The sequence below is a fragment of the Uranotaenia lowii genome, chromosome 1 (genome assembly GCF_029784155.1).
Source record: "Uranotaenia lowii strain MFRU-FL chromosome 1, ASM2978415v1, whole genome shotgun sequence".
Taxonomy (NCBI): Eukaryota; Metazoa; Arthropoda; class Insecta; order Diptera; family Culicidae; genus Uranotaenia; species Uranotaenia lowii.
In genome coordinates, this window is record NC_073691.1 from 44,571,038 (window position 1) to 44,592,879 (window position 21,842).

General features: G+C 36.7%; 1 protein-coding gene across 6 annotated transcripts in view; it reads left to right on the plus strand.

Annotated features, from left to right (window-relative positions):
* Window positions 1-21,842, plus strand: part of LOC129743050 (leucine-rich repeat flightless-interacting protein 2) — a 154,541-nt gene that overhangs the window by 58,805 nt on the left and 73,894 nt on the right. Inside the window, exon 1 of one of the 6 annotated variants that reach the window (XM_055735006.1) lies at window positions 4,587-5,767. The exons of the other annotated variants lie outside the window; for them this stretch is intronic. Coding sequence (XP_055590981.1) covers window positions 5,627-5,767 — 141 coding nt within the window. The 5' untranslated portion in view covers window positions 4,587-5,626. Of the gene's footprint in view, window positions 1-4,586; window positions 5,768-21,842 lie in introns of those variants that run through there. 6 annotated transcript variants of the gene reach the window in all.

Genomic DNA, 21,842 nt, shown 5'->3' on the forward strand with positions numbered 1-21,842 from the left:
ATCGTTGAACATTGCATGAAATCCCCACAATATTGATATTTAGTGAAATGGCTAAACTAGAAGAAGTCGAATTTCGCAATCTAACGCCATCTTGAAATTCAAGATGGTGGTTCCCCATTAAGGTTTAAAATGCTGCATATCACTGAAAATCATACATATGAAAGCTCCACAATATTGGTAACTTCTTCTAGTTAAGTTTAAACGATTATCAATAACAAACAGGTTTGAAAAGAAAAGCCGAGCCGCCATCTTGAATTTCGAAATAGCGTTTGATATAGGATTGGTCGATCTTGGATCAATCTGATCGATCTTTGCGGGATCGATCTTTTGAACTCATATTTTCAATTTTTTGGATCGATTTATTACCTTTGGAAAAATCGATTAAATCGGTTTGTTTTCAATCCGATCTTTCGACCTTTTGAAGATTTTTATTCTTTTTATTAGATCTTGAGATTGAGTTTCGTTTAAAATTTCGATTCCTGTAAAATACTAAAGAGTGCTTTTTATTATTGGTGCTTCCATACCAATAAAATCGGAGCGACTTACTAGGAAGCGTTTTTTATCCCTATAGGAAAACTTGAACTTTTATCAAGTACTCAAGCAATCGAAAGTTCCTTAGAACGGTCACTTGAAAGCTTACTCAGCCTTAAATTAAGCTTCAATATTCTGTACCATTTTACTCAATTCAAGATTTAGGTTTTTACCGATACAGACCCCGTTCGTCTTTGGCAACATGCCCGAAAATTTAGTGTTGCCAAAATCGAATGTTGGCAAAATCGAACGATTTTTTTTCTTATTTTTTTTTATTTTTAAAAAATAATTATTTTTATTATCATAAACATTATTTTTAGTCAGTTTCCGACCATTTTTATTATGTTTTAATATTTTTTCTCATGTTTTGGATGCAGTTTGCACTATTCTTGTTTTGTTTATAATCTTTTTGTTTTCTTTTTCTTATTCACTATTTTTGTCATTCTTCATCATTTTTCAGTTGTTTTTTGTCATTTTTAGTCTTTTGTTTGTGTTGGTTTCTGATTTTTTTTTCAATTTTTCATCTTTTTGTCATTTTTAGTACTTTTGATTTTTTTGTTGCATTTTATCAAAATTCCAGAACATAAAAACGTATTTTTGGTGTTTGTCTAAATTATAATGGTCCTGTTGTAGCGAAAACTAAAAGGTGATGTTGTTTCTTAAAACGGATGTTGCCAAAATCGAATTTTGCTAAAATTACAAGTCTAAAAGCGAGGTTGCCGAAACCACGGAATAATGTGTAATTTCGCAGAATTTTTGTAAATTCTGGTCACAGAATCTGTGTCAGAGATCACAGAATATTAAAAATTTTCACAGAACTAATAGAATTTCTGCATTTTGTACATACTTTTGAAATCAAGAATTTTGATATCACTACTAACCTCGTGTTTTTAATGTAATTCATGAAATATTATTGTTTTTGTTATGTAAAGTTACTTTTTCCAATGGAATTATTAAAACAGAATTTAATTTGTGAATATTTGACTTGACTTTTTTATAAGTTTCATGGCAACAACCGTCACAGAATTTTGAGGTCAAATCACAGAATTACAATTTTTTTTTATTTATAAATAACACAATATTTTTTCGTCAACCTTGTCGCATAGTCGAAACTCTGGAGAAGGATATTCAGCATGAGGCCACAATAAAAAAGTATTTCTAGAAAAATAAAGCATTCATTTGATAATAAGATTTGAATTATAAAATTCCTAAAATTAAAACTTTAATAATGCCTCATCTCTTGTTGAAGGTTCTACTTGAAAAATTTGAATGCTTGAAGAATTAAACTTTAGCCTTTCAGATAATAGATGAACACGTTATTTACCCCTGTGGCTGAACTGATGGTATTTAAAACACCAGCGTAAATAAAAAATCATTAACCTTTTTAAAATTAGCATTTCACCAAGTGAACTTACTAAAATTGGTTGAATTTCTTTAATAAGTGAAATTACAATATAAAGTCTTATTTCTATCTTACTTGCTCATAATTTGAACTTGAAAGTATGTCTTATGAAAAAGGATTATAAATTCATTCTGTTTTCGATATGTCATATTCACTAAGGTTGCTTTAACTTTTTCAGATCGCATCCGAGCTGGAATTCGGAATATTTTATCTAAAAACCTGGCGAAATAAAAGCGTTTGATTTCAAAATTGTCAACCGAAAATCCGGACAAATTTGGTCAACCCAAGAATAACTCAACAGGTTTCCAAAAAACCCTTTTATGGTTATTTAAAAAAAAAACTTGCTCAAAAAAAAACCGTCTCGCATGAAAAAAACATTTTTACAACACAAATGGATTTTTTTTATTTGGTTTGGCACCCGGATAAAACCGGACAATTTGGCTGGCAAGCTTAATATACACTCAACTAACGTCACGAAAAGTTAAATATTCTGACGTTGAATTGGAAAACGTATTTCTTTTATTTCCCATACATTTGCTGTTGAAATGTTTGAGCTTCCCTACCGTTTTTCACTATTTACTTCAGCATAAAGCAGCCCTCATACAGCACTCCTTACAAAAATTTAAAGATCGATCTTGCAGGGATCGATCCTTTTTCTTCGATTTTTTAGGTGGATCGATCCTGGTACCATTCAGCCGAATCGATCTTGGGAATCGATCTTTTCCAGAACAATCCAGAACAAGTTGGATAGCAAAATTTGACTTCTTATTGTATAGCCCTTTCACCCAATATGCATTTTGTGGGGGTTTCAAGTGATTTTCAGTGAATTATAACATTATAAACATAAGCGGAAGCCGACATCTTGGATTTAAAGGTGGCGTCCGATTTTTAAATTCGACTACTTCTAGTTTAGTCTTTTTACCCAATGATCATATTGTAGGGGCTTAATTTGTTTCATGTTGGGTAGGAGCCATTATACATTGAAAACTATCTGGCGTGTTTTCCCTTATGCAGAAAGTGTTTTTGTGTCATTGGTTAGTTCGATTATCGTGGGTTTTCTGGGCCGGAAATTGTTTCTGATAAGTTACAAACCCCTCCTATCTTGGGAAAAGTGGAGGTCCTATATGAAAATTGACGTAAAATATGAATCAAATCGATCATTTTCCACGTCATTTATATCAAATTTGGTACAAATGTACTATTTCCCAGCAACTCCATGCAGGGTTTTCCCAGATATTTTATACAAAACTTGGGAACAGTCCGGCCGGCCCGGTTGCCCGGATTTATTCACTTTATTTGGCAAATCAAATAAAGAAAAACAAATTGTGTTGTAATTTTTTTTTTATTTATGACCTCAAAATGATTTTTTTTAACAAGTTTCATAAAAATAATCATGCAAGGAAGCCTTAAATACGATTTAAAATCTGTCGATAAATTTTGATCGATAAATTCCTTTTCCAATTTTTTATTCTTGATTTTTGTTGAGTAATTTCTGGGTTTTGACATAATTTGCCCGGATATTACCCGGATTTTTGGTCTTCAATTTGAAATCAATTGCTCGGATTTTGGGAGATTTTTATATTAAATTGCCTGGAACTGTCCAGCCCGGACACGTGTACAAAAAATTCTGGCAACCATAGTATAAAAAAACCCTCCCACTACGATAACAGAGGGCTCCCATAAAAATACATAATGTTAAATTACGTCAAGATTGAGAAAACTGAATTTAAAATCGAACGATGTATGTGCATAAAAGTTACTGGCAAAAAAGGGAATTTTTCAACATAAGTAGAACAAACCAATTAAATATAACCAAATGAGCTTAAATTTAGAATGAGGCCTTCTGAAAGCCAAGTATCGATTGCGGTCTCCAAGTTTTAGTCTAATAGTGTTAGTTTGTGGAATTCTCTTAAAGTCTTTTCACCTCTTTGCAAATATTTTACAAATCTAGTCAATTTCTTAACTGGAACCTATGTTTCAGAAAACATAGGTACATATGAAGGAATTTTTTTACTCTGTTCTGGACTCAATAAAAAATATCAGTCTAAGTTGCTCACTGATTGATTGCCGATAATTTTGGGCCATCAACCTCCCGGATGTAAAGAATGTTCCTACCTTAGATGGGGGTGGAAGCGTGTGTGATTTTTCTTCTTCACATAGCGCTGTTTCGTCTATCAAAGCGATTCCCAGGACCGAGGCGAACTCGAAACATAATGACCGGAAGAAAACGCTCCAGCCAGGATTAGGTACAACACCCTCCAGGTTCCTATTCCTGGCATTGGTTTTCCCCGAAAATAAACCTTAGTACCAATCGCCAATGAGAGGCAACGGAGACAATGATGATGAGTCGAGCCGGTAAAATGACGGGTCGTAGCACTACGCTCGTACTCCTTCAAAGTTCCGCTCTCTCGAACTGTTGCTTGTCTACTACACTTGAAGTTGGTAAGTCCTATCAGATCAGCAGAGAGCGGACTAGGGAGAGAAATGTGATGTTGATGATGACGACGGGCGACGACCACGAATGATTGTTGCAGCATCTGCTGATGTAGTCTACGTCTATACGTTCGGTCTTTTACTAAGAGAAAAGATTATGAAGGAAGTCGATGTCACGGGAAAAACGCATCAGTTGCCGGTTAGTTTTTCGTCAGCTTCCGAGCGGTGCAGTTGAGGTTTTTCCTTGTTCCTTCCTTCTTCGGGAAACTTTTGAAGAGGCGGATGTGTGGGAATAATGTGTGTTTGATAATCCCCCGGTTTGGAGTGAATATTCAGTTTGTGCGGTAATGTTGTTGCTCTGGAATGTTTTAGAGTGTGAAAACGACTGAGTGGTTCCAGTTTGGTAGTCTTGCAAAAGTGGAGGCATCGCGATGAGATGACGAAAGAAGAATCCCTTTCGCGTTATTTTGCTGATCCGATCGTGTACATATGGCGAAGGTGATAATCGGTGCCAGCCAAAGTATCGCTTCAATCTTACCCTAGTGCAATTTTATCGGTTTTGCTCGGTTTCGTTTCGTGGAGAGATAGAGGGAGATTATCTGTACATATTCCGCGTTTGACCGGAGGCGGTTTTTGCTTCGGTTTCGATCGTGGACCTTTTTCATGCAGCTCATGTGGTGAGAGAATAAAAGACTTAACCCCCTTATACTTGTAAACAGCTGACGGTGCTAGGCGGAAGAAAAAAAAATCAAACCGTTCACTAAAAAGGACGAAACGCCACCAGAAGAATTCGGTACCAGTTCGTCTTCAAGTGGGACGACGACGTCGGCTTATAGTAACATATTGCTATAGATATCGGTAGTTTCTAAGAGTTTTCAATCGCGTAAATTTCTACTCAAGTGCTAAACATTGTACAGATTTCGCACTTACCTTGCAATGTAGGTGTTAAAAGCGGAAAACACGGAAAGTCGGTCGTCATCGAAAAACATCATCCCTCAACAAAACTCGAGCAGCAATAACAGTCATCATCAATCATCGCCGCCGTCAGTGTCTGGCGAATCAGTGAACCCTCAGCATCCTGCGGCAGGGCCATAATCTGCGCAAATACAAATCTTGACAAAGGTCAAAAAAACTGCGAATCCTTCCATTTGACCTTACCACCCCACCGCACGTGCTATCGTTCTCTAGAACCCTCAACAAGCCGAAAGAAGAGTCTGCTTCAGACAGCTGTCGGAGCAAGCAAAAAATAAACGCAAAAACATGGTACAGCTCAAGGTTCAAAGCCCCCTGGCGGGCAAACTGGTGGTCGTGAAGCAGCAGTGGGGTCCCTCGCTCAGCGACTGTCTGGAGATCCAGGCCAGCTTCCAGAAGGGTCTCGCCGTCAAAGGCACTTGGCGAAGCGTAAGTACTACCACCCTCCTCTCTCATATAAGTATTTATCAGTCGAGGTCGGTAACATACAATATGTGTTGCCCAAAAAATCTAAGGATTTGTTGATTTTCTTCAACAACCCTGGATATTTTTTGGGGACATACTCTCACTCGTTTGTGTCATCAGACGGGCCAAATGAAGGTGTCAAATTCGACAACCGACGGACGGCCGGCCGGTAAAATTTGCCGGCATTTCTTGGCGAAAGGGACAACGGGCGGTCTAAAAATAAAACGCACCACAGCACGTTTTCGCGCTGTGGCGCAATTTCCAGGTCGAAGGTTTTTTTCTGCTTCTTGGTTTTCTCCGTTCGAAAGTGTCATCAAACCTCCTAGCTACATACAAGCAGAGAACAAGGGTCGTTCTCCTCGTTATGGCGCTGATACTATTGGTGGAGGCGCCTAATCTTTTACTGTTTTGCTGTTTGTATCAAGTTTATGAGAGTTGTGCAATTATGATACATGTTGATGATTATTACATCATTTTACTTAGCGTGTTTTTTGCAGACGCTATCCTAAGCAAAAGTTTCGTCATAGGAGGAGTGTATTCGAAAAAAAAATGCAACACCTTGTTTTGTGAGTATCGTTTGAATGCATGGATGGAAATTGATGCAATTTTCAGTAAAACGGCCAACTAAGATAATGTGTATATGTGCAAATTTTTGTGACGTTCTGTCAAGTGTTTTCTTTTGATAGTGTCCAATGAAGAAGTTTTGAGACTTAAAGTTTTGGGCACCAAGTGCCTATGTTTTCTATGAACCACCCTTTTCTTTCAAATCAAGGTTAATTTAGGTTCATTTTCTGTTTCCTGAAGCTGGTCAAAGTTATAACAAATTTAGCCGATTGACCTCCTTCGGCACAAAATCAACAATTTTGACTTTTATCGCTCCATCCCAGTTTTCTCGTAATGGCACGATTTGCAGCTTCCACAGATCGCCAGCTTTTTTCAAGTACTAGACATCATATTTTTTAATTTTTTTCCTTGCATATCTTCGGAACATCCTGGTGAAATTTGTCAGCGAAAAGTTTTTGGCTGAAAACCTGCCAGTTGCCCGCTAAAGAGTTCGTTTTGATGTCCATTGCGAAATGTTTCAATTTCGGTCCAAATGTTTTGCGCACGATTTGACCGCCGTATTTAGTTAATTTTTCAGTGGGCAGTTTTTTTACCTTGTAGAAATAAATTTAGATCTTTTCATTTGTCAGCTTAACGAATCAGTCAGAAAAAAATATTTTTTCTATCACTTCTCCTATTGATATTTTCGGATTCGAGGAAGAATGACCCTAACGAGTTAAACTCCTATTAAAAAGGAAAAAAAACATTTTGGGATTGCGTTTGAAAGTTCCTCTCACATTCCTTAACTTCAACTTATTTTTTATATAAATTTTAACCCACTTCGAGATCCTCCAGTACTAAGGTTGAGAAAATTTTTTCAGCACGTATCAGGGCCGGACAAACCGGGCAATTTTCTATGATTGCCTGACAAAACTCGGGCATTTCATTTCTAAATTAACGACCCTAAATCCGGGCAATTTTTATCAAAACCCAGAAATTATCAACAACAAAAATCAAGATAAAATAAATTGAAAAAATTAATTCTTTCGTAAAAATTCATAAACTGATTTTCAACCGATTGAAAATTAGTTTAGCTTCGAAAAAACTTTCCATAATTTTTTTTTGCAAAATCTGTTCCAAATTTTTTGTTTTGGTGGCAAAATAAAAATTTGTTACAACACATTTTTTTGTTTGATTTGCCAAATAAAGTGAAAAAATCTGGGCAGAATCCGGGCAACCGGGCCGGGCCGGACTGCTTCCAAATTTTGTATCAAATATCCGGGCAATCTGGCAACCTTATCCAATACTCCTTAAACTATTTACCACATGCATTTTGGTCGAATAGGGTTAGTTGCCCTACTTTGGACCCTTTAAGCGATGGTTTTTAAATAATCATGTTTTCCTAAAAAATGAACGGGATGTTTATAACTTTCAGGAAATTTATTTGTAGCTCATGATCTTGTCTGCAAGTTTCAATGGAAATTTTCAACATAGGTTTCGCCGTTATTGAAAGAATTGCAAAGATATGGTTGATTAAAATTTCCAACTTTGAACTTACTGTTCCTATTTTGGTACTGAACTGGTACCTTCATTGGACCTAGAACTAAAATTCCTAAAAAAATATGATTTTTCGAAAACAAATAAATAAATTCATTAAAAAGTTTATCTTTTATCAAATATTATCACAAAAAAGTATTTTAGCACTTGAATGATTAAAAATAGTTAAATTTCTGTTTTGAATAAATCAAACACTTTAACTCCCCGTCATTTCTATCAGCATAACAATAGCTGAAACTTTTTTGAGTTTACTTATTTGTGGTCTATTTGCGTAAAGCTGACAAAAATTGTTGGAAATGTTCAATATTTATTCTGAATTATGTCCCGATAGAAAATTCGTTTGTTGATTTGTTGGTATTTACACAAAGTTTTGGTGAAGTCAGGCCTAAAAATGAAACATTAAATTAGAAAGTCTCCTATTTTTTGGCTCTCTACAAATTTTCCGGGTTTTCCATTGATTTTTTTTATGTAACTTAGGAAAAATAGGTAAAATAGGTTCCAGAGTATTTATGGCAAAAAGCGGTATGGTAGGATTCAGGAAGAATAAGAGTTCATTGTGTGCATAGGAATATCTTAATCAGATGCTAGCAAAATAAATTATTTACAATTTTTGGCATATTAGGACTAAAGCAGGCTCTAGATCCAAAGTAGGAGCACTCATCCTAATTGGTTTCCAGTTTTTGAGTCTCCACTGGAACTTACCCGGATTTTCCTCGATTCTGTTAAGTATCTGGTTATTTCAATTTTGTATCGCAATTTTTTTTAAAGTTTTTATAAATTTCAGTACATGTTAAAATCAATCCAGAAAAACATTAGGCAAAATAAGAAATTAAGCATTTTTTGAATTATTGAGCGAATGTTTGAAATCGTTGACAGTTTTTTTGTCACAGATACAGATCAGTACAGAGATACAAAAATTATCAAGGTTTGGCTTATTTTTCTCAAGAGAACTCCGAAGGTTTAAATCTAATTCAGCTGAACACTCGTTTTCGTGAAATTATTGAATTTTTGATGCAAGGAAATCAATATCTGGCAATATTTTTTGGACGGCAGTTTGATTGAAGTCTCCCAAAAGTTTAAGTTTTTTTTCTGTAGATAGTTGTTAAAAATTAGGGGCTTCGTGAAAGTTTTTTAATAAACATTCATGTTTTCATGTTCAAAGCTTTAATATTTCGGGGAAAATATTTATTTTGATTCGAAAATATTAGGTATTCTTTATCTCAGAAACGACATATCTCGTATTTGGTCCGCAATGTGTTAATCATTATTTTATTAATATTATTTTTACATCTTCATTACTGTTTATCAATTTTGAATAGTTGAAGCAAGTAGTTACCTACCTCACTAATTCCTAGAAAATTCAAATTTCTACTGATTATATAAACTGATCATCTGCATTTTCTTGAGTTCTTGAGTTTGTTTTCACAAATCTAAACTTGCTTTAATCTACTTGTTTCAATTAGCGTCAAACTTTGGAAGTTTCACTTTATGAAAAAATATACATCTTTGTCTATAAAAATGGATTTCTGGCTGCCTGTCTGCCTGTCTGTTCCTTATAGACTCGGAAACTACTGAACCGATTTTCTTGAAACTTGGCTGGTTCGAGTTTTTTGAAGTCTGGGAAGATTCCTATTATAGTTTGATACCCCTTCCTCTCATTGGAAGGGGGGGGGGGGGGGGGGGGGCGCTCCGTAACAAATTTGTAATACTATAATAAATTTCTAGTTCCCTTGAAAAAGACCACAAAAACTGGTCGAAACGTCGGGTATTTCAAAACAAAGTTGTTTGATATACTAAAAAGACCGAAAAAACCAAAAATAGTTAATTATACGTTAAAAGTTTGATATGAACTCAGTTATTCATCCATGAAGTCCTAACACGATCGACTATTTTCTGTAAAGCTATATTTAAAAAGATCATATGATCAAAGGTTGTTTTTAAATAAATTGAACCATGAGATTTTTTCTTCACTGTTATTATTTTCAGCTGTTTTCTATTGAATTTACAGTACCTTTATCAAAGAACCAAATCAATCATAACCATACTTCAAAATTTCATTTGATTGAAGAAATATTAAAAAAAATCACAAAAAAACAAATGTCTTTGTTTATGTTATGTACTCACTCACTTAAATTGTCAAAAACTATAAAAACGTAGTTCAAAAATCAAACATAAAATTTCAGAAAAAATACAACCCAATCTCGAAGTTCTTATTTGATTTGGTTTTGAAAATATTTTCTTATAATTCAACTCAATTTTAACTTTGCGAATCAGGAACTGTCCATGCGGAAAAATGCCGGAAGCAAAAAAAAATAAGATGCCACCATTTTATTAGGTTTATTGATAAACGCACAGAAAGCAGAAGATGTAACAAATTTTTGTGTGATTCTTGTTTACAATTTTCGCTTAAACTAAAACGATTTCAAAATGGAAAATCGAATAAAAACATGCATTTTTGAGATAGGACTGAAAATTCAGACTTAAAATGTTGAATAATTTACCAGAATTTTGGTAAATAGATTCAAGCATCTATAGAACACAGCGCATTTAATTTTTTTAACTATCCTTTAAAAACATGATTTAATATTCAATATGAGAACCGAAAAAAGCTTGAATAAGGTTCATCAGAATCTGTTTCAAGAACTTTTGAAGTAAAATGTCGGAATGTCAATCAGTAGATTTCAATAGTAAAATTCAGTAATTCAACTTGAAATTTAAAAAGTATCATATACATGGCATTATGTCAAAACTATAATTTATCTCATGCATATAACAAAAATAAAAGCATTTTCCCTTATAAAAAGCTGGTATGAAAGACTGGAAAAAAGGTAACAATTTTCGGTTACGGGTAGGACAACTAGCATTATTTTCTTACCGCATTACCATCACCGTCATTTGAATAACCTTTGAGTTTCAAGATTAAACTAAAAAAATTAAGTCGTAACACATTCACGTTCATCTTCCATAAAAATATCTTTATTTTGGGTCAAAAAACCCGATGGACACATTTATTTGCGCATTTTCAAACAGGAAAAACCATTAAATCTCTATCAGGAAAACCGGTAAAAAAACGGGAATTTGAAAATGGAAACCCGCTGGTCACTCCGTTTATACGTTATTGAAAAAACGTGCAAGTGGATTTTTAAAATTAATAATCCTCATTGAAGCTTGAACTAAGTGCAACAAATTGGTGTTGGCGCCATTTGTCTCCACTTGCTTATATTTGAACACAACAATCATATATGTATTTGATGTGTTTCACGTGTTTCCATACAAAAATTATTTTCAACTGTCTTCTGCCTTCGTTCTGCGTAGCATCTGCGTAACCTGGAAATCAATTTTTCCATTTTGAATGCCTCCTTTCTAACTGTTTTAAGATATCTGAAAAAAAACCCACCTCCGAGTGATCTGAGAAAAAAAAAAACATTAAAAAAAAGAACAAAATACAAAAAAAAAATAACACACGAAACTTAATAAATAATAATAAAGATGAATTTAAAAATGAATAAATAAATAAAAAAAAAAAACATTTAAAAATAGTAAATGAATAAAAAAAAATTTTAAAAAAAAATCAAGAATCAAATTTTAAAAGAAAAAAAAATAAAAACAAAATAAATAATGACAGTAGAACAAAATTGAAAGAGAAAAAACAAAAAAATAAAATAAAATAAAAAGAAAAAAAATTGTCTCATCCGTTTCCCGGGTTTGACACCGGTAGCAACGATTCTCAGTATTTCTTTGTTTTCATATTCTTCACTCAATACAATAAGAAATAGAATTCAAAAAAGGAAATGTGTGTAAAATAATAATCGATCTATATATCTTAAATAAATTATACTGACAAACAACAATACAGTTCAAACGGAAAACAAGTCAGCTAAGAACCATTCCAGGCGGATTTTCTAAATCAACCTTAAAACTCGAAATTTGTTTTCAAGGTTTTTAATTTTAAGTTATGATCTTCTAATTCTGATTGATTTTTTTTTTCATTTTATATCTTGTTTTCCATGTTTGTGATGACAATTTCAGGAAAACCATAAATTTAATTTGTTTGAAAACCTTATTTAAAAAAAATTTATTTGTTCGTTTTCTTTCTGAAAAACTATACCACATCAACAAACGAATGAAAAGAACATGCTTTGAGTATTTTAATACTCAAGTTTTTTCGGCATAACCGTCTCTTCTTCTTCTTTTCTGTGTGGTGTCCACCACATTCGAGTTCCCTGAGAACTCTTGGACCGGTTACAATGACCATATGTCCATCAAATTGTTTAACGTCGTTCGACGGTTATTCCAGGATTGTTGCAGTTATACATGGTTAAGTTAGATCCGTTTGTCTATTGTTTTTAAAAAGTTTACTACTTCTCTCAAAGTTTCTACATGTTTAGTTTTTAATAGCTCTGATATATTTCGATACTTACAGTCAAAACTATATTGTACTCTTGTGTTGTTATATTTTCCACATTTTAAAATAATGTGGTCGGCGTTTTCTATTTCATTGCATATGTCACAGTATGGGTCATCCTCAAGTTGCATTTTGTGTAACCAAAATTTACTGAAGTCGTGACCGCTCATCAAACGGTTGATTGTTCGAGTTTCGTGTCCATTTAATTTTAGTTTATAAAACCACGGTTTCTCACTCCATTCGTTCTGAATCTCATAGAATTTCTGGCCTTTATTAATTGCATACTCTGAATACCAAGTATTGGCAGACGAGAACTTGTTTGATTGGAAATATAGTATAGCATCTTTAGTTAATATTTGGTGTTCGATCTCCTCTGTCGACGTTGTGCCCATTTTGGCCAAGTGATCAGCGATGTCATTCCCTTTGATATCAATGTGACTTGGCATCCATTGAATTTCAATGTTATGTTCGAGACATTTATTAAGAATATCGTTAACAAGTTCGCTCTTATGGGTTTTGTTCTGGCTATCACTCAATACCATGCAACCTGACAGGGAATCAGTGAAAATCACTGCTCTAGTCGGCGTTGTCTCCGCTATTTTATTCGTCGCAATTTGTATCGCAATTAGTTCAGCTGTCATTATGCTCGTTTTGACTTTCAATTTCCTAGCAATACGTTGATTGCCTCTTTCTACGTAAATGCCAACACCGGCTACTCCGTTCACGATGGAGGCGTCTGTAAATATTTTTGAGTGATTTCGGTAGCGGCAATTGAGTAATCCCAACACTCTTTGTTTCATTTCCCTTGTGTTGCTGTTCTGTTTGCTGACACGCATTCCAATGTCTAGGTTAACAACAACTTTTCGTTCGTTTGTGGGGTATAGGCGTATTGGGCTTATAGCTTCGAATATCTTCTGGTGTCTTTTATACAAGTTTTCGCAGTAGCTGTTGTTTGTACCAGTCTCTGATCCTATAGCTCGCACTAGTTGTCGATGAATCGGGCTCTGATGCGCAACATATTTGGCTATTTCCTTGCACGTGACATACTCACTGCGAACACTCCATGGTTCTTGCGCTGCGATGGCCAATAGGCTATTCAATGGTGTAGTTTTGCTACATCCCGTTACTCGTCTATAACAAGTGTTTAGTAGCACTTGAATTGTCTTCAGATTGGTTTTTCTTGCGTTGTTTATTATAGACATGCCATATTCGATACCGTTTCTGATCAATGCATTGAAGACTACACCCATAGTTTGAGGATGTCCTCCAAATTGAATGCTGCTGATTATTTTCATCATGTTTAGCCTTTCTAAAATTTTTCGTTTCATTTCTCTTATGTGGCCGCCAAAACATAGGAAGCGATCCAACGTGATGCCTAAATACTTGTATGTTGAAACGGTTTCAACTTCGACGTTGTTAATGGTTAAACCGAGATTTACTCTGCCTCCTCTAAAGATCAAGGCTTTCGTTTTGTGAGGGTTAATTTCCATGGCCAGTCTACTCGTTTGTTCTACAAAATTTGTTAAACCAGCCTGTGCCTTGGTTCGTACTTCTTCGACTGTTTTTGCTTTCGTGAGCAACACAAAATCGTCGGCAAATTGAATCAATATGGTGTCACTGTCTCTGGCTTGGTGTAAGTTAGCTGTATAAATATTGAACAGACATGGGGACATTACGTCTCCCTGTGGAAGACCGTTGCTTACCATTCGGGTAATGTTCTGTTCACCCACCTTCATGGCAATCTTTCTGTTTTTTAAAAAGGATAGTATCCAAATGGTTATCTCATAGGGAAATTGCTTGTCGATAAGTATGTTTTCTAAGATATCAGTTCTGACAGAGTTGTAGGCATTGGACAGATCGACAAAAGTCACTGCTGTTATGAAGCCACTCCGTCTGTTATCTTTTATCGTATTTATCAAAAAGTTGACACATGCGGTTGTGGACGAGTTTTTTTTGAAACCGAAGGAAAGCTCGGGGATAATTTTCTGTTTTTCTACAAATTGTTGAATTTTTTCTAGGACTGCAGAATTTATAAGCTTTGTTATTGTCGGTATCAACGAAATGGGCCTCTTTCCTTCCAGTTTCGATTGATCCTTTCCCTGCTTGGGGATAGCAATGACCTTTATTTCCTTGAGTTGATTTGCAAGGGTACCTGATCTGAACATTTCGTTCATGTTTCTTATAATGGCCTTCCTAACATTAAATTTGAGTTCTTTCAGCATCCCATATGTGATCAAATCAGAGGATGGAGCCGATTTTGATTTTTTTCTTGCTAAGATTCTGAACCATGAATCCTCATCTATCAGATCATACTGACAGGTAGGCCCGTATGAAATAGGTAGGTCCATGTCAACGTCACTTTGTCCAAAGTGCAGGTCAAAGAATTGTTGAGCCATATTCAAATCGTCCTGAACAGGATTATTGACGCACCTGCTGGTTCTTTTCCCGGTCAATCTCCCTATCTTCATCCATAGAATTTTGGAACTGGTCTGAGGGTCGATAGATTCGACAAATTCTTCGATTTGTTTTTGTTTAGCATCTTTCTTTTTTCGTTTAAATATTGCAATCGCTCTTTTCACCTTGATAGCGTTGTCTAAGGTGCTATTTTGGCTGAAATTTCGCATTGCCTCTTGTTTCTCTCTCCAAGCTAGATCTACAGCTTCACCCCACCAAGGTTTGGGGACAAACTTGCTAATACTTTTATGTTTGGTCACACTTTCTCTAATTCTATCCCGCAGGTCCGAGATATTCTCAATATCGTTACTTCCGAGTTTCGAGATGTCGCTATACACCTTCTTCATGTTTATAAATTGGGGAGGGTTCCTAGTCATAACCTGAATCTGCATTTCAATTATCAGGTGTTCACTGCTCCCTATCGTTGAACCTAGAGTACACCACTCCATGGAGTTAAACAACTGTGCCGAGCAAATGGATATATCAATGGCCGTAGCCCTTCTTCTTGTGTTGAGCGGTACAAAAGTTTTTGAGCCAGTGTTTAGAATGACACAATTTGAATCGTTTATAGCGTCTATTACTGAGTTTCCCTTACTGTCGCACCAGTCATTGCCCCATGCCGTGTGGTGACAGTTTATGTCTCCACCTATCAAAACCCGGTGCATTGAACGGAGTTGTGAAAAGAGACTATTGAAAAATCTTTCTATTTCTAAGATTGGTGTTGACGGAGCTATGTATAGAGCGATAATTACTAGATTCTCCTTCAACAGTCGTAAAGCAACTATTTGAATTTGAGGGGATTGCGGTGTTATGTCGATGTGCTGGTAAGCTATGCCATTGCGAACGTATACGCCCACGCCTCCGTAACCGTCGTCACGAGAGGAGAGTACCTTCTGGTACCCAGAGATATTGTATATCCTACTACTTTCTTCGGATAACTTGGTCCATGTTTCAGAAAAAAGGCCTAAACTATAATTTCCATTGTTAAGTATTCTTAGTATTTCGTCTTTGTTTTTAGATAAGCTCTGAACGTTTGACTGTAAGATCTTCATTTCTTTGTTTCATGTAGGGTAAATTCTTGTTTTTGTAAACTTTTATTAATTATCTTTTATTTGCAAACTTTTTGGATCTAACTTACCTTTTCCTATCATGGTGGACACAAAATTAGAGAAGTCTTCTTTTTGAGCTGGTTTACGAGCTGTTGGTATCATAGAACCGGTCAGTGCTCGCGTTGATGTTGTTGGTTGCTGTTGATGTTGCTTGTCTTGTTGTGCGCGGCGCATTTCTTCTCTCCATTTCTCGGCTCCTGTAGCTCGATACTTGTTAAAAAGTGCTACCCCATCGGTTTGGTCCGAGGTTTTTGCTTTTTTGTCCTTCTGGAGTGTAATCTCTTCACTAATAGTCGGTTTTTCCACGGTAGTTTCTCTCTTCCTGCGGGCGGTCAACGGTTTCCTGTACTGGTACTTTCCTGAGGTCATTTCCGCGTAGGATGCTGCTTCTACTGGCGTTGGATCTTGGCTGGCATTAACAAGGGCTTCATAATAGTTGTTGGTCTGGATGGGGAACTGTTCTTTTGCTTCCAAAGACGTCAAGTTTGTTCTTGCTAATATTGATTGAATATTGTTTTGCCTTGTTCTCTCAGGACAGGTTATGTCAGATGTCGCATGTTGTTTACGGCAGTACAAACATCTCACTTCCCGGTTACAGTTTTGGTACTCTTCTTCTTTTTCGTGCATCCTTGTACAGACTGCACACCGCTTTCTTCCTCTGCAGTTTTCCGTTTTGTGCCCATATTTGAGACATTTGCCACAGAGATCTGTTTTCCGAAAGAAGGCTCTTACTCTAACTGAGCAGGAGAAGAGCTTAACGGAATCTGGGAGTTTTGCAGCCCTAAAAGTGATGCTAATTCGTTGAGTAGGTTCGGGTTTTTTTTCAATGTATCTGTTCATACGATATATTTGAAGCACAGGCTATTCAGTTTGAAGACCGTCCATGATTTCTTTCTCGTCGATATCCAGTGGTACTCCTGTGATAACTCCCGTCACGGATATCAGATGGCGAGGGATGTATGCTCGATAGTTTTTCTCTTTGATGTTTTGATCATACGTAAGTCTGTTTGCTATTTGGTAACTGTTTACGTATACAAGTACCTTGTTCCATCCGATGGTCTTCAAATCCGAGATGTGAGCCTTGTAAATAGCCATTTTTCGCAATGTATTGGCCAAGGATAACTTGTTTATTCTTACCGTTCCTTCTTTCGTATCAATTAACTCCATTATGACACGGAAAGGGCCTTGGTCATTTCTTTCGTATTGATAATCAATTTTTTTATCCGCTTGTGCCTTCACATTTCTTGAATCCTTCGTTTTGGTTGTTGGTGTGGGGTTCGATTCACTAGATTCCATAACTGCGCCACCACCTTTCGGTGGTTCTTCTTCGTTATCCGATTTCATATTCACTTTTCACTAGTGGCCATTTTGTTTCCCAAATTTTTCTCACACATTTCAAAATCTAACCTCACTTCGGTTAAATATGGCGTCTCTTTCGCCTTAATGGCGTTCTCAAAATGAAAACCGCTTCAACACTTGATAATCTCTCACTAAAACTCTCCTCCACTATGCGTATTTCAATTTTCGAAAATAAATATCTTTATTATCCACCGCACGACGCAATATCACCAAAAAAAACTTCGCTTAAACTTCGCTCAAACTCCGTAACAACCGAATGGCACGCGTTCACGCAACAGAATGGCATAACCGTCTCTAAAAATATGATGTTCCCTTGCCTAAATCTCTCGTCGCAAAAAAAATCCCATAAACCCTACCATAACATAAACAAAGTTTCTCTAATGTAGGGCAGCCTACTTTTTTCAGCTTCGAACCTCGTGCTTTGCCTGCAGCCTACCCAAAGGCTATTTTCGAGCGGCCAGCGGCGGCCAACGAGTTATTCGGCCGCCTCACTACTGTTTGTATGCACGCGATAGTGCTGTAGCTGGTGCTAACGTTCTTTCGGCATGTTAGATTTATTTCCACGTGGAAAGGGGAGATATTAGCGCTTGTTTAATGTATGAAATAAGGTTTTTTGAAGTAGAGATAATATACTTTCTGAATTTACAATCATCAATTCAGAAAGTATATTATCTCTACTCAATCAACTTGAAACTGAAATCAAATCTAATCCAATATTCTGATTCTGTTTCATGACATTTCGTAACTGAAAGTTATTAAATGTTCAAATATGATGGGAAATTAAAATTATAGAGAAACATTAGAATCAAGGTAAAGAGAGAACAAAATATAATCTTTTTTTCGGAAAGATACAACGGCTCCGCGACAAGGTTTTGAAGCGGAGATTTCGGGTTTAAGTATTGGCAGTAAGCCGTTGTATCCTTTTCGAAAATCTATGGTATTTTCATCATTCGTTCTTCCATCTCCTGGATTCTCATGTTTCTCTATAATTTTACATTATCTTAGAAAATAAAAAAAACGGTTTTTTTTTTTCAAATAACTTTGGAAAATTTGAACTTCCTAAAAGTTTGAAATGGCTTCATAAACATTGCATGTAGGCTCTTGCCAAATCCAGACTAAACGGTAGCTACCCGTCGGTGCTAGACATCAGACGGCAGTTCAGCCCAAATGTCACCAGGTCAAACAGCTCACCCCAGAAAATCGTCGTGAGCTCGACTCACCCACCAGCATCATCAGATAGTATTAAGTACTAGGAACTAGGACAACACATCGTTTTGTATCCCCCACAGTGTATAAACCGAACACTTTTATGGCTAGTTCAACAGAAGTCAATTCTTTGGATCAGAAAACTTCTGTAGTTCAGATAGGCAAATGTGAACAGCATCACCTACTTGGGTCGGAAAAAAAAAGTGAAAACTCCCCGCATGTTTTCTGATGGGGTGTTCCACAACACCATAAAACGGGGATCGATGAAACCGTGCCTTATTGATTCATACTCAATTAGGTGTATGAGTCATACTAGTTTACGCTGGATGGCTTAATTTCTAGCCGACTTAAATCTAATAAAGAAAAATTTGATTTTTTGTAGGTTTCCGATAACACTGGGTGACAGCCAAAAAATATTCTGGGGTTTCTCAGCTGATTTAGACTAATTTTTGTGTCCTGAGTTAGAATATCACATTGATTTTGCTGTATCAGGTCAACTTTTTGAGATACAGCCATATGGCTATATACGCTTCAATATGCTAGTAATAGGGGTTTTGACCTGATTGAACAAAACCATGGTCATTTTCGGACTCGGGGCGTCAATATTAGTCTAATTCAGTTGGAAAACCCTGGACTATTTTCAAAAAATCTTTTTTTGTTACTCAGTGTAATTGAAGCCGTGTGTTTTCGACGAGCAACACGTGTTATCAGCAGCCTTCGAGAAGAGCCCTTCAAGTTGTGAGGTTATGTCGCGTCGATGCCGGTTCGAATAATTGTGTCACATTTAAAAGGCCCAGCGCTGTGGGAAACGGGAGTCGTTAGCGGATCCGATTGGTTGAATGTCGGAGCGAGCGCTTTCCAAAGACAAAAACAGCAACTTTGAACTCACCGTTCGGCGGAAGTTTGCTGGTAACTAAACCAGTTCTTGGATATCTCGCCAGGTTCACTAGGTTGACTGACGGCAGACGACGGAAAAAAGTACGAGTACGATAACGTCTGGTCTGCGAATCCCGTGCGATCGCTAAAAATAGCAATAAAACGTGGTTCAACATGGAATATGTTTAACTCTGGGATAAGACCGGTTGCCGAAGCCCAGTTTCTTCTGGGCATGGCAGTGGACCTTCAAACCAAACCCGTGTGCAAGCAAATCATCAGCCAAAGGAAGATGATGGATTCATCCATGCGCTTGAGGGAAGGTTGTACTTTATGTGGATGCACGATAAAGTAAAAGTGGTTTAAGCGGGCTCTGTGTCATCTTGAGCCTGAGTTTATTTCTGAAGACACGGCCTTTTATGGAAAACTGCAATTACCGGGACATGGAATTTCTCATGTTCAATCAAGCAGATTGAACTGAACCACGCAGTTGTTAGATCAATTAAATCTTAAAGCTTCATTAGATTCATTTCTGAAAGCCCCTCGACGAGCTGTCATTTCATTTGAAAACGGTAACACCTCCCTCGCACCAAATGTTGCCTCATCGGATGTAAAATGCTCGCTTACTCTGGCTGCCATATGCAAGAAACAAAAGCATGTAAAAATTACTATCTTTCGACATGTTTTGATTTTCCAACCCCTGCCTGCCTGGACGAACCACGTGTGTGTTTGTTTTTATTGCTGCTGCCATCGTTTAATGTTAAGGTTTTTTTTCTCTCCCCCAACTCGATTTTCCTAGCCAAAGCGCGCACGACACGAAATCGGTCCGATTACCACCGCGCAAGACTTTCCATTTTCATTTGGCTCCATGTATTTAGCTTCAATGTTGCTCTTTGACTAATCGGATCCGTACCGATCGATTTCTTAAGCGAAGAAGGGGAGTTTTCTCGATCTCTTCGAAATGCATAAAACCACAGCTCAACAAATGTTGATGGAAGCGTGTTTTTTTTTCTCCATTCGCCCCCTAAACTAATTAACCTATGTGGCCCCAGAAGCTTTATGGAAGGATGTTAACATTCTTAAATGTTGATCGTCGTCAGCGCGATCTTTATCCGTTGAGCAATCAGAATCGATCTTAACTTTTTTTACGAGATTCAAACAGCTAGAGAACTGTTATGTTACGGAGCATAAACGCTGATCATGAAGTGTTATTTTACTACCTCATGATGAAATGGTACTAAGCATGTACTTCGTAAGCTACTTACTGCAGCTGAGGGATCGTTAAAAGTTAAAACCCAAAAAAAAATCAACCGTCTTCGAAAATCTATGCTTTGCACTACTTTGCAGCACCTGCCTGCAGCAGCACAATTGCTGAATTCAGTCGAACAGTCAAGTTTTAACGTTGTCCCATTAATCAGGCAAGTGTAATCACACACATTGCGCTTGCTTCTCATATGACATCATACACATAATATGGCTGGCTAGCGAAAGACTCAAACAAATTTAGCGCCTCAGCCCAACTATCCGATTCACCTTTCCGCCGGGTAAACTTGAAGCAAAAAAAAAACCATTGAACCATTTCATCGTTTAGTGCAAAACGTGATTCGAATTATTGAGCCGGCTGTGCCTAGGCTGTCTCAAATAAAGTGTAAGCAGCCAGCAGTAAGTAGGTATTGTTGTGATAGTGATTTTAGCGTTTGGGTTTTATTTTTCTGTTGTTGTTTTTTGCTTATGTTTTTTCGTCAAAACTGACGCCCCTTTCCGAGTGATTGTGGCGTTTGGATGCCGTATCACGTTTGAATTTGAATATCCCAGCCAACTGGAGTCAGATATGTCTGTGGTGTCTGTCTTTCCGGCGCGGTCTGTGCCAAAACTTCCCTAAATGCGCTTAAAAGTGTACTGTACCAAAGATGATATGATTGGAAAAGCTACTGGCATAAAGAGTCGAGCTCCCAAGCTAAATGAGGCATGGCCACTACATTCAAGCGAAACAAGAAAACCTTTTATGGGATTTTCATCATATTGGATAATTTATCCCAACAAAAAAAAAAATAGTGAGAATCGAACTCACTGCAACATCTCATCTTGGCTTGCCAGTCCGATATCTTACCTAGTGCACCAACTGAGTCGGTTAGCAAACGAAAGTTTATGGTCATAGTGTTTCTGTCACTGCCGATTTCCCAAATGGGAAGATGGGAAAGGAATGAGAATGGGAGGGGAATGGGGTGGTTAATGGAAAATATATGTAAAGCGGTTGCGCTGGGAGGACAATGACAGTTAGTAGAAAGCTTGTTAAAGCCGGTCCGGCATAGAATCTTATACCGATAATTCCACCTTCAAGAAAGTTCATTATTGGAGTAGAGTCTGATTTGTGGGTGAGCTGGTATCTAATGAGACTGTACTCAAAACAGTAAAAATATCTTGTACCCTTCACTCATAAACATGTTTTACAGTTTGACTTTATACGAATTCTGGAATACTTGTGGTCAAAAAGTTTCGTTTTTGGGCTTATGATTGTTTTTCATTAAAACAA